This window comes from Capsicum annuum, chromosome 7 (genome assembly GCF_002878395.1).
Source record: "Capsicum annuum cultivar UCD-10X-F1 chromosome 7, UCD10Xv1.1, whole genome shotgun sequence".
Taxonomy (NCBI): Eukaryota; Viridiplantae; Streptophyta; class Magnoliopsida; order Solanales; family Solanaceae; genus Capsicum; species Capsicum annuum.
In genome coordinates, this window is record NC_061117.1 from 91,349,237 (window position 1) to 91,363,312 (window position 14,076).

A 14,076-nucleotide genomic window follows, 5' to 3' on the forward strand; every position below is an offset into this window, starting at 1 on the left:
AGTCCTCATATTTTGAGGACACGATAATTTCATTACTATTGCAGTTTTCAGTTTATTTCAGTAATTAGAGTTAGTTGGGGACTTGTCTCATCAACTCCTTATTCAGATAATTTAAAGTATTTCAGACTATAGTATGTTCAGATAGTTATCTCAGTTATTTTGGTATTGTTATACCATTTTCAGATATTGTTCTTATCAGATGTTTATCTAGTTTGAACCTTATGGCCTTTTAGTTCATATTTCTGTATTTTTTAGTCTTTTATGCAGTATACAGGTATAGATATTAGTCATGGGTTAGCTTGTTGTCCTTCGGGGTCATAAGCACCATGTAACATTTTGGTTCAGAAAATTGAGGTGTTACAAACTTGGTATCAGAGCCTAAGGTTCAATCGAGTCCTAGAAAATCTAAAAGCCACATCTAGTAGAGTCTTGTACATGCATGTGTTATGCACCACACTTATGTGCAGGAGGCTATGAGATATTTTAGGAACAGTTTACCTTCTTTCATGTCTCATATCGTGTTATAGCAAGGTTCTCTAAGGAACCCATGTAGATTCACATCATGCTCCCTTCATGTCAACCTTACCTTACCTTCTAAGGTAACAGAAATAGTGAAGCTCAAGTCCTAAAGATAGGCTTTCTTAGGCAATCATTGTACACAGTTATGGGATTGGCCATGCACTCAGAAATACCTCATCAGTCCCGTTATGTTCCAAATTTGTATGGATTTCATTCATGATCATGAGAACTCATTTTTAAACCCAAATTTAGATATGCCATCAGATCCCTTCTAAGAATCCTATGATAGCATATGACTAGAGTTAGAAGCATAAACCCAGGGGTTTAGAAGTATTAAAGTTGGGATAATATTATCCGGATTGATTAGACTATATATTCATGGGGATAGTTGTGCCAGAAAGAATCAGTAGGCTTAAACAGTGTGAGTTAGAAATTTAAGTTTATTAATTAGATACTAAGTATGAAGGTGTGGATTGAGTTTAGGGAATGTGATATTAGTATTGCATGAAGAAACAAAAACAATGTGTTTAGTAAGGCAAGCATGTGTCATACAAAGTGTAAATATGTGATGATTGCAGTTCAGTTCAGAGATTAGTTTAGTATTCGCAGACTTATGATCATGGCTTAAAGATAAGAGGGAGATGGTAAATCAAGTACCCAAGTCAGGCTCTTAGATTCCAGTGGTAGTGCCAGTATATGCAGAAAAGCAGTTAGGGAAGACGATTTCCAACCCATCCTTATCTTAGTCTATAGTTTTATACTCCAGTCAGCATGATGCTTTTGCATACTTCACGTCTTAGTTCCATGAACCTAGTTATATTCACATGTTTTTCATAGAATAATATACTAATCCAGTTCCCAGCATAAAAGTTTCAGTTTTATTCCCCTCAGTAATACAGATCATGTCTCATGAAAACAGAAACTCCAAATTCAGGTCATGCAGCTCATGATTCATGTACGGATATCATGTTTTACAATATACTCAGCTTCCATGACTCATGATACATCCCTACTGATCAGTTAAATTCAGACTATGTCATGCATATCCTCAGTTTAGACCTTTTGGTACACACATGGTATTTATATTCTATCCCTCAAACTGCAGTCAAGTGCCAAGTTCAGTTAAGTGTCTATTCATGTTTCAGATCCGCCTGATTTAACCCCTTCAGTGAGCTCTCTTTGAAAATAGAGTAGTGTAGCGATGAGCAGTTGCTTAGATGGGAGATAGAAAGTGTTTCATGTTAAGAGAAGATTGTGGCATGCTTATTGTATACGAGGGGATAGCTATGAAGATAGGCTTGAATACCATATTAGTGTGCAAGTAAGTGGTTATCATGAGGTTGTATTTAGAAGATGGGGAAGTACAGAGTGTGAATGTATATTTAGATCCTTGACTTATGTCAATCCCCATCGTGTATGGAAACTCAGTTGCCATCTTAGTTACAATTTTAGTATTCAGTACCCAGTAATCAGTGTTTAGTTCCAAAATTTAGTATTTCAGTATCATCCTGAACCTCAGTTATCAGCATTCAGTTATCAAAACCCAGAATTTAGTTCTAGTAAGAATCTCAGTTATAGTTTTAGTTTTAGTGCCAATTTCAGTTTAGTAATCAGATCAGAAACTCAGTTCAAATCCAGACTTGCTTGACCCATGCTACAATCAGTTACTCAGTCAGTAGTATTTCAGTACCTCGGTCTATAGGATGTTTCCAAATTATGTTATATGCCTAGCCTTGAATTCTTGAGGTGATACAGTTTTGTTTATTCATGCTCAGTTACCTCATGTTATCCAGTCAATCATTACCTCCTATGCGTAATATTCTACAGCCTTAGTCTAGTTATTTGGACTAAGTATAGATAAGTCTCACATGCCCAGTATTCAGCTATCAGTTATTCAGTTAATTAGATAAGTTAGTATATTCATATAGTCGTGCTCAGCACCTCATAATCTTTCATTGTCTTAGTTACAGTGCATGAAGTTTAGTTTCTTTATCTTAGATCATGTATTAGGCCTCAAGTTTCAAATCTCAGATAATCAGTCATGATTTAGTTCCTAGGTGCCTTACGCATCGCCTCAATTTTTCTCAGTAGCTCAGCCAAGACAGTATTCCTAGAAGGACCTAGTGTCCCAAGGGAGAGATATGTTATGATCCCCTGAACTTTCATAACATAAGCGTCCCATTCTCTTCTCACTTAATGAATCTAGTTTGGAGTAGGGATACTCATAAGTTGACCCTCTAGCTCCAAATCTCAGTCGTAACCTTGTACTCAACAGCTCAGTTTAGTCCACGATAAGATACTCTATCCATGTCATGCATTATAGACTCAGTTTAGTTCATGTATTACGTTCCAGACTCAGTTATGTTCTTATGTTTCCGCTCATGCATATTGAGTAATTAATCTCAGACTCATCGGTATTTTTAGTTCAAGGTAACAGTCTTCTTTGAGCTTACTTGTTCCCATGTTCAGATTTTATTACCAAACTTTGTATGCAGTTCCATGCCTAGTTTTTGGTTCAAACTTGGTACCTTTACCATTGCATGTTCAACCGCATGTTCCTGTGCCCGTTCAGTCATATATTCACGCGTCAGATATGTGTGATCAGCTTACCAGTACTTTCTATCATGTATTTATGTATCAGTTAGTCGTATAATTATGCATCAAATATGCATGGATTTGGCTTATCAGTTACGCATTAGATATGCATTCTTATTTTGAGAAAACTCAGTATATCATAATGTTCAGTCGTGCATTCATGAATTAGTTATCAATACATCAGATATCTATGTTCAGCATGATATGTATTCAGCTTATCAGTCATATCAGTTAAGAAATCATGTTTCAATAGTTTATGTCTTGCACGTACTTCAGTTTATCGTTTCTCCCATCATACTCAGTCTCATTCGAGGATGAATATTCCCAAGGGGGAGATATTGTAATACCCCGTATATTTCTAAGCTAGAAAATAAACCATTATTCCTACGCATGAAACCTCCTATCCTGTGATTCATATTTGAGTACATGAATTAGGATGAGTATCCTAGTGATAATATAGCTTATGATGTGTTAAGCATGTTCATAAGAGTCACTTAGAGTAAGCCAAGCTAAGAACTTTTGAATCCGCCAAGTTTTCGTGTGTGATTTCACATAGGTCATCTTTGAATAAGCATAACTTGGTTTATAGGTGGTATTTTAGAATATTTTTCCCCTTCAAATTGTATAAAATTGAATAAGCTTTTTGTCGATACCAAATTTGCCTAAAACGGACACCCGGTGAAGAATTTATGGTGATTTAAAGTTTCAGTAGTGTCATTTCAGTCAGTGGCGCGTCGCGCCATAATCCAAAATAACGTTTGTCAATTTCTAGTTTCTCTCCAAGATTCCAATGTGTTGCAGTGAGTTTTCAAGTCATAAACAAGTGGCAACGCAATGTCTCTGCGTCGCGCCAGGGGTCCAAATCGAAAATTTTTACAAAAATTAAAAGACGCATCTAGAGGGGTATTTGGTCATCTTCCCACCCCTATATAAGCTCCCAAACATGGAATTAAGTCGTTATTTCACCAAAACATACTTTTTTTTATCAAAATCCTCTCAAGAGCACATTAGGATTTTAATTGGGGGATTCAAGTTCAAGCAAATTCTACCATCAAATTCCAAGAATCTCTCTGTCAATCATCACTAAATCAAGAACTAAGGTATGCGTGTGTTCATTCATGGACTCCTTTCGTCCATGAAGTCCAAGAACCCTATTTTAAACTATATTCCATGACTTTTTTTTATGTTTTGATTTGATTTTTGATCTTGTTTATATGTTGAATGATGTCAAGATAGAATCTTTATGGGCTTGTATGAAACTAGGATGGCATGTTAGTTGAAATATATGAACTTGGGGTGATTTGGGTGGTTGAATTCATGAATAAACCTATTCCCAAAGTGGTGCATGCAAGGTGTTTGATAAAATACCTAAGAGACTAGAAGTCATGTATTTTAGCTAAATAGAACTTAAAAGACAAGCCCATGCTCTATCCCTTATGACTCAACATGAATTCCATACAAACTGTCATGTATTGTTGTTGTACTATGGAATGTTAATGAAATTAGAACCATGCAAGTATGTACATGTTATATGCAGTATCTTCCATGTTCAAGAATATGATAACCATGTGTAGTATGAAATCCTCTATTTATGGTATTATGAATTGTGAATGTTATTCTTACGATCAAGTTAGTCATGTATATCAGTTTTTTTCCATCGAGTCTTGGGGATACTTGTACCCAAAAAATATAGTTGTATGCCTAGAGCCATGTCATGTTTTCATGATACTCTCATTCAAGCCATGATGAAATCTGTTAGTCATGTGACTCAAGAAAACCCAGTAATCTCAGTGCTCAGTAACCTCAGCAACCTCAGTATTCACAGCTAATCTTAGTAACTTTAGTACTCTCAATCAGTCCTCAGAACTCAGTACATTCCGTCAGTCATCAGAATCCAGTAACTCAGTTTAGCTTTGCTAAACAATCCCACTAACATCAGTTTAATTCAGCTAATCAATTCAGTGTCTTTCAGTTGGGACTAGGATTCAGCACCGATGAACCCAAGGATGGGGACTCACCTACCACAGTCAGAGGGTGAGATTCCTAGAAACAATCCTTGCATTCCAGAACTACGTAGACAGCATAGGTTCAGATGCCCCTACCCATAGGGCTAATGCATCTCTTTTGAGTTTACCTGATAGTAGGGCAGACGAAATGAGCTCCCAAAAATAGAATAGGGTTACTCACATATTGTCTCTACCCATGGCTGGTATTGATACGCTTCTAATCATGGAAAAGATTGGACCCTACCAGTTCAGTTTCGGTGTATGTCGGTTAGATGATTACTTTCCCCAGTCTCAGTTTCAGTCTCAGTTTCAGTAATAGACTCAGATAGTTCTTTAAAATATCAAGACTGTCAGATACAGTCAACTCAGATACAATACGAAACTCATCTAGTTCTACCATATTCAGGACTGTAAGATACAGTTACTCATGTTATTATTATTACCAGTTCTCTGAACTCATATTACCAATACTCTTCTTTATAACTGTCGGATACGATCAAGCATATCAGTTCCTCATATTCATGGCTACCAGATACAGTCAATCAAATTAATACTTTATAATTAAACTGTCAGATACAGTCGACCAGACCAGTCTTTTATAATCAGGACTGTCATACACAGTTATTCATGTATCAATAACATAGCTCTAGTCCATCAGTATTTAGTAATACAGTATTCGTTCCTCACTTATTAGTGATTGTCAGTAAAGTCATGATGTCAGTATTTAGACTCAGTAGTCAGTATCATCACGATTTCAGTTATAGTTTCTCAATTATGTATGTATTCTCATGTTCATATCAGTCAGCATTATTCATGCATATAACCCTTTACATTTAGCCTAACTCACTCATATACTCAGTACATTTAGTCGTACTGACGTATTTGCGCTATGGTGCTTTCTCTTATGTTACACCATAGGTTTAGAGGCACGAGCTCCAGATTAGTAGTAGATCCTAGTATCAATAGTCAGAGTAGAAGTAAGTCCTCATATTTCGAGGACACGATGATTTCATTGCTATTGCAGTTTTCAGTTTATTTTAATAGTTGGAGTTAGTTGGGGATATGTCCCATCAAATCCTTATCCAGACAGTTTAGAGGCTTTCAGACTATAGTATGTTCAGACAGTTATCTCAGTTATTTTTGTATTGTTATACCATTTTTAGACATTGTTCTTATCAGATGTTTATCCAATTTGAACCTTATGGTGTTTTAGTTCATGTTTCCACATTTTTTAGTCTTTTATGCGGTATACAAGTACAGATATCAGTCATGGGTTAGTTTGTGGTCCTTCAGGGTCATAAGCACCATGTAGCATTTTGGTTCTGAAAATTGGGGTGTTACACCCCAGATATGTACTTTGTTGATGATTGTTTTTAGGATGATGTTCTGGATACTGTTTTAATTTATGTTTTGGGTACTCGAATGGGGCCCACGCTTTTATGGATTATCATGTTTTTCTCTTAGTTATTAGTTTTCCTTTTAGTACTTTAGATTTTATTGTGGATTTTAGTAATGCATAACTAGTGTTGCATTTGAGTTTTGAGACATAGGTGAGGAGAAATTTTGAGTACCTATAGCATAAGTGTCGGTAATACAAGGGAAGTTTGAGTACTTGTGGCATTTTATTTTGTAAAAGTGGGGGTCACTTTGTACACTATTGGCGAAGTCTGAGTAGCCATATGGGTAGTTAGCCCATTTTGAGCCAAGATATGAGACTAAGGCTTTGGTTGTATCCATAGTTTAGCAAATTATGCATAGTGCTATTGCAAAACAAGAAACTCCCTCCATCTAAAATTTTTGAAAAATCAAGGGCATAGATGTGAGCAATGTTGCAACAAATTCTTTTTCTTTTTTTAAGGCCCCGCAAATTATTGAATTGTAAATAGTGATAAATACTCCACTTTTGTCTCTCGCGGGAGGTACATGTGAGCCCACTTGGCGAAATTAGCATGTCATGTATGGTGAGACTTTGGTATTCATCTCTTGTACACTTGTGTCATCTAGAACTTACCCTTTAGTCATTCAAAGTTGATGTTGATTGTATTTGGTTGGAGAAATGATCTTAGGCCACCTTTGTGATTTTGGAAGCCCACTCTAGCCTAAAAAGCCTACCCAAGCATTAATATAATCCCTTTTTACCCACTTTGAGCCTTTGGACCTTTCTTTGGCAAACTCATTACTAGCCATATTCCATTCTTTTTATCAATATTTTGAACTATACCCTTCTTGAACTTGAAAATACAACTTGAGGCTTAAAGCCTTAGTTGGGGGTGGTAAAAGTAATGGAAGGAAGTTTGGAACCACGAAGTATTAGTAAAATGCCCAATGTGCCTACGTGTTGAAAACAAATATTTAGAAAAAAAATCCAACAAAGGAATAAGTTGCTCATAAGTTGCAAGAAAAAGAAATGAAAGAAAAGTGGTGAACAAAGGAAGCGAATTGTAGGCATAAGAAAAAAAAAAACAAAGATGAGCGGCCCTTAGTCGAAAAAGGTAGAATTATAAAGGGTGATATAGACGTTCAAGGAAGGGTGTAGCCATGTTGTTCCTAAATGGTATCCTACCCTAACCCAAACCTATATTACAAGCTTAGAAAGTCCTTTGATACCTCCGACCATTTACTTTCTTTGTAGTGGCGATTGAATATAAGGGCCTATGGTATGACACTTGTTGCTTTAAGATTTCTTTTGTGAGAGGGAGTTTGTGTAATTGAATTTCCTTGTTACATAGTTGGTAGTTTGGTGTGTGGGAATTCTCTTTCTTATAAGGATGGCATGTGAATAAGATGAGGTGGGTAATTTTGTCACCTCCCGAGCAATGAAGCAAATGGAGTATAGCTTAATTGTGGTAAAAAGGGAGCCACCTCTAGAGTATTGGTTGTTGTTGCTTAGTTGCTCTTTAAAGTCTTATGCATATTTTGATAGTGCATCTTATGATGAGGGGTGTAGTGAAACTAGCTTAGCACATGTGCAATGAGCTACTTATGGTTGAGGTTAAAGTTGAGATCATTGTGATCTTTAAGGCATAAGGTTGAGCTTAAATGATTGTATCTCATGGTAAGAGTTAACGATGCTTGAGGACAAGAAAATATTTTAAGTTGGGGTGTTCATGAGTGGTGATTTTACCACTCATTCGCACTCATGATTCGTGTACATTACCTCATTTTGAATGGATAAATCAGAAAAATCTATGGTTAGATGCACTAATTTTTACCTTTTGAGGCACAGAGTTGAGGAGATCAAAAGATGTGGATTGAAGCTCAAAATGATCAAAAAGGGAGCAAGAAATTGAAGCTGAAGACCTGCAACAGAAGAGCCTCAAGTATCGTGGTCGTGGTCCGATGACCGCGATCGCGGCAGTCAACCAAGGTCAATTAAATGTGGTCGTGGGAGTTAGCCACGGTTGCGTAACCGCAGTCGTGGCCCAGTTGATGCGATCGCGACTCAGCAGAAATATTCAGCCCAAGGGCAAAATTGGAAATACACGTGGCTGATCCCAAATTTGATAAAAAAACTCAAACCATATCTGTAGAATTAATATTCCATCTTCCCCAATTTTTAAGTTTTAGCTCTAGACTCCTTAGCTTCCATTTTTCAGAGAAGAAAATATTGTATAAATTTTGGGTAAAGAATACATTGGAGACTTTCTAAGTGGAAGATTTTCTCACTTTCATTGTTTATATTGTGGGAGAGCCAAGTTTGAAGTAGCATTCGCTTAATTCTCCAACAATTCATTTCAAATGGAGATTATGGGTACATCTATACTTATTTATCTTATGTTTAGCTAAATCTCCCTCTTAGAGTTATGTGTGAATAGGAGTTTAAGTGTGTGGGGGCTTTTATTGTTAGCATCTATGTGGTAGTTAATGTTTATAATTTTTATCATTGCTATGCTATTTTGATTGGGATTTAATGGGTGAAAGCCCCAAATACCCATATGAGTTTGATGAGTGAAAGCTCCAAGCTTTATAAAGTTCAAGGCCATCTTCGAAAGAAAGGTTTTGGGTGAAGTGTAGGAATCCATGTCATCCTCAAAAGAGGGATGTGGAGACCAAAGCAATGATAGACAATTATGTGTGTAGTTTGCTAAATTTTCACTATTTTAAACATAAGGGTGAATGTGAGGTTAGCTATACCATGGGTATCATCCTAGAAATAGGGATGCCTAGATTGAGGTTGTGGTTACCAATTGTTGAACACACCTATTAGGTATTCAAAAGAATCAATGGGTGAAAGTTTGGTGTTTTATCAAAAGACTAGCATCAAAATCTATAACCAAGCCTACCCATACTTGATTTACTAAATTGATGTTGATTACTAACTCCCGCATATCACTTCCTTAGTAATGCATAATCCCAAGATCGTACATAATTGTTAAAACTCTAATTATTCGTAGCCCCGAATTTATACTAGAAAAAAACCAAAAAGAATATTAGTGTAGGAACCTATCCCCCATTTTATCCTTTTGTACCATTTGTTTGAATTTAACTTGTATCTATCATTTCGAATTGATTTGATCTCCACTCACATTGTTCCTCATGGATTTGACCCCGACTCTAAAGTTGGATAAATATATTGACGAAGACCGCCCTGCATTTAAATTAACGTGTAAGTTAAGTGTTATGAAGGCCCACCCCAGAAATCATGGGCTATATAATATTTAATACGAAAAAGGTAAAATACACATAAAGTGATAGATTAACTTTTGATATTTTAAATTAACTTGACGTCTTATATGGAGCCCACTTAAATTTTTTTTCACAAGTATTTTTTAGAGTATTTTTACTACATCACTTCTATTAGTTATTATAAGGCATTTAAGACGAGCATTCGCTATCGTGATTTTATTATATCATCCATAATTAATTATTATTGGTCATCTAAACATTAGAAAATTAACAATATTTCATAAAAAGTTATAATGATACAAAATGATAAGTTAACTCATGATGTGTTAAATTAACTTGATGACTTATATGGGGCTCACTTAATTTTTTTCACAGGTTCTTTTTATAGTATTTTTACTATATCATTTCTAATTAGTTATTATAAGACATTAAATATTAGATAATAAATAAAATTTAAGAACAAGGATAAAATAATGATAAATTAAAAATAATTGGATGAAGTATTTTGCAATAAACATATTTGTGTCAAAAAGGGTGTATGAGAGTACTACACTTATTGAGATCTAAATTTATTGGATTTAAACAAAAAAATTAAATACATAGTTACGAGCTAAGATCTGAATGATCAAACTTTTAATTTTTATTCGATACAAGCATAAAATACGTAAACGAAAAAATTAAATTAATTTTTTTCTACTTTTTGTTCAATTTATGTGTCACCATTTGATTAAGCATGAAATAGAAAAAATGAAATGTTATTTTGAAATTCGTGATATAAAATAAGTCTTTTATTTGTATGATCATAAAACATTTCATTAAGAAAATAAAATGAAAATTGTAAAAATAAATTATTTCTAAAAATAAAAAAATTACATTCTTTTTTTAACAAATCAAAAAGAAAAATGAATCACATAAATTAAAATAAAAAAATATAAATATTGACCTAGTGCTCAGCACGCGCAATATGCCGCAAGTATAATAAAAGGGAGTTAACATGCTGAAGCAGGCAGCAAGTCGATATTTCTGCTTGTGCTGCCTGAGTTGCTTCAATCGTGATTGTATTATATCACTCCTACTTAATTATTATAAGTCATCTATGTATAAAAAATTAATAATATTTAATAAAAATAGTAGAATAAACATTTATGACATGTCTGTTTCAGCTGCTTCAATCGTAATTTTATAATATTACCCCTAATTAATTACCATATGTCGTCTAAGCATTAAATATTGATAATATTAATTAAAATGAGTAAAATAAACATAAAATGATAAATTAACTCTTAGCATTTAAAATTAACTTTACATCTTATATAAGCCCTACTTAAATTTTTTTTACAAGTATTTTTTATAGTAATCTTGTTATATCACTTCTAATTAGTTATTATAAGTCATTTAAGACATGTCTGCTTTAATCGTGATTTACTATATCACCCCTTGATTAATTATTATGGTCAACTAAGCATTGTGCCACTTAAATTGGAATAGAAGAAAAAGTATTATAAATCACAGTAATTAAAAAATTAAATTATTTTAAAAAATATAATTGATTATCAATGTCACAAAAGTTTGGACAAGGAGAGTAGTATATATTAGAAAGTTACATTAAAAATATTATAAATTACAATAATTAACAGTTTAAAATATGTAAAAACTTTTAATTTATTATATATTTCAAAAAAGAAAATGAAAAAAAAAATACTATCAATCACAATAATTAACAAGCTAAAAGATTTAAAGGTCAACCTACCTGCTTTGGCACAACTACATTGATCCTTTCGCATGCCTTCATTTTTTTCTTCTATTTTATTTTCTTTGTCTTATTTTTTTAATCTATTATATGTTTCAAAAAATACCTAAAAAATATTATAAATCGCAATAATTAACAAATTAAAAAATTTAAAAGATATAAAATATTTAACTGACTCTTGAAATTATATCAGTGGCACATAAATTGAAATAGAAGAAAGGTATTATAAATCTCAATAATTAAAAACTTAAATTATTTTAAAAAGATAATTACCTATCAGCGCCCCAAAGTTTGGATAAGAAAAATAACATATATTATTTAAAAATTATATAAAAAGTATTATAAATTACAATAATTAACAATTTAAAATATCCAAAAACACGTTAAAAATATAATTAATTATCCAAATTTTATTTGTACCACATAAATTAAAATAAAAAATAACATATATTAGGCCGCACAAGCCCCCTCGATATCTAGTATTGCTACGAGGTGAGTACTAGTATTATTTTTCTAATGGAAAAATAAAAAGTAAAGGTCGTTGAATGAAATTGACTATCATTTCGAGTTATTTCCAATTTCTTAATCATACCAAGTACCTTTGCCATTTTCTTTTGGCCGATATTTGATATATGCCATAAAATACTAGGCCAAGATACTGGAAAAAGAAAAGTTTTGACAGCATAAGGCCCCAAGCCCGTGGGAGTAACAAGTCATTTCAAGTATACAAGTTTACTATGTCCAAACATAATACTTGCAAAACCAAAATTCAAATCTTCGTAAGATGTATTCATTAATTTGTTTGGTTTATTATTTTATCCTGTAGTAATTGCAGAGTTACAAATTTCTGTATAATAATTTATTCTAACTGTACTGTAATGTATATCTAATTCTAGAATTTTAATGTTATTTATTATCTTGTGTTGTTCTTCTCGTAGTGAGTTTTTTAAATTATATAAACTATCACATGTACTTTTTTCTAAATTTTCTAATGTTTCTTCTATCCATATTAATTTTTCTTTTAGATTTTCCATTATTTTCCTAATTTGGTTTCTATAATTAATTTCATTATTTAGATTATCTTGACTTTCTCTAGTTTTTCTAATATATTCTAACATCTCTTAATCTGTATAATATCCTTCTAGATAAATTTCTTCGTATAACTGTTCTGACCAATTTATGGTTTCAATTTCATAGTCCATTGCTTTTTCTAATATTATTTTCTTAATATCTATTATTTCTATATCTTTAAGTATATATAAGATTAAAACTTTAAGATAATCTAGGTGATCTATCTTTTAAAATTGATTTTATTATAATATTTTATAGTTGTTTGTTTTAGTCTTAGTAATTTTTGCATATTAAGAAATTCTATATATTTTATATCTTTATTTTCCATGTATTTGTCTATATTTATTTTCATCTGTTTTTCTAGTATCTGTATGTTTCTCATATTTTTTCCTAAAAATTTTATGTAATTTGTCATGGTAAGAATTTGTAAGAGTAGTTAGGTAGGTATGGTATATAATTTACTCTAGTCATGTAATATTCACCAAATACTTTTTCTAATATTATTTTTCTTATAGCTGCTACTTTTATATCTTTAACTGCATACAAAATAAGTATTTTAAATTTATCTACCATCACATTAGATAAATAATTATTCATTTTCATAAAATTGCTTTTTTCAAAATATTCCCTTTAATCATGTATATAACAAAATATGGTCACCTTAGATTACTATATACTAGATTATTCTTAAATAATATGTTCTTCGGTCACTATTAACATGATAATCCGGATACTTTTTCCCTTAAACAGCGCCTCTACTCTGGTTACTCCCCGCCACGGCTTCTTGCCTCATTGGTTTCACCTTTAGGATGACATAGTTCTTAGGGATTTTTCTCCGTTTTCACTTTGTTAATAAACTTCTTAACATATTATTCTTCGAATAATTCTACTATAAAGTAACTAATATGAATTCATTTTATCATATCATGCTTGTTGGGAATTATGAATTTAGCTATTCATAATCATAAATAAATATACCTGTTCGGGTAGTTTTGATATTTCTGAAGTTTGTTCCTCCATAGCTTTTTCCATTGAAATATGTCTGTTTTTTGATTAACTGAGTAAAATATTTGTTGTGGAATGGAGAGAGTATTTTCTTCAACGCATGAGGCTTGCTTTGCAATGCCTTCAGTTGCATTCCTTTATGAACGAAAAAATTTTTACAAGCATCTTTACACGTTTTTTAAATGCTATCCTATAAGTCAAAAAGGCTACTAAAGGTTACCTAAACCTAAAAAGCCTATACATAGCCTTTAAAGGCTAAAGAAAAAAAGTCCAAGTCTATAAGTCTACATAATTTACAATCTTAACAATTCTACGTAAAAATCTATACAATGCTTCATAAATAATCGAATATCTTGTCTTCCATTGATGTTATCGTATCTGCTATATCTCCATTATTGCTCTTTATCTTATCTTTTCAGCTGGCATTTTGTCTTCTTTTATTCTAGATGTACTTCTGGAATAATGTTATCTTCTCCATTACATCTTGAACATTGGTGATCTGGA

The 14,076-nt window shown here is 32.6% G+C and overlaps 1 protein-coding gene across 1 annotated transcript in view; it reads right to left on the reverse strand.

Moving 5' to 3' along the window:
• Positions 1-14,076, reverse strand: part of LOC107877129 — a 125,922-nt gene that overhangs the window by 92,366 nt on the left and 19,480 nt on the right. The window contains 2 exon segments of the mRNA XM_047393997.1: positions 12,053-12,162; positions 12,164-12,198. Of these exon segments, the coding sequence (XP_047249953.1) occupies positions 12,053-12,162; positions 12,164-12,198 (145 nt within the window).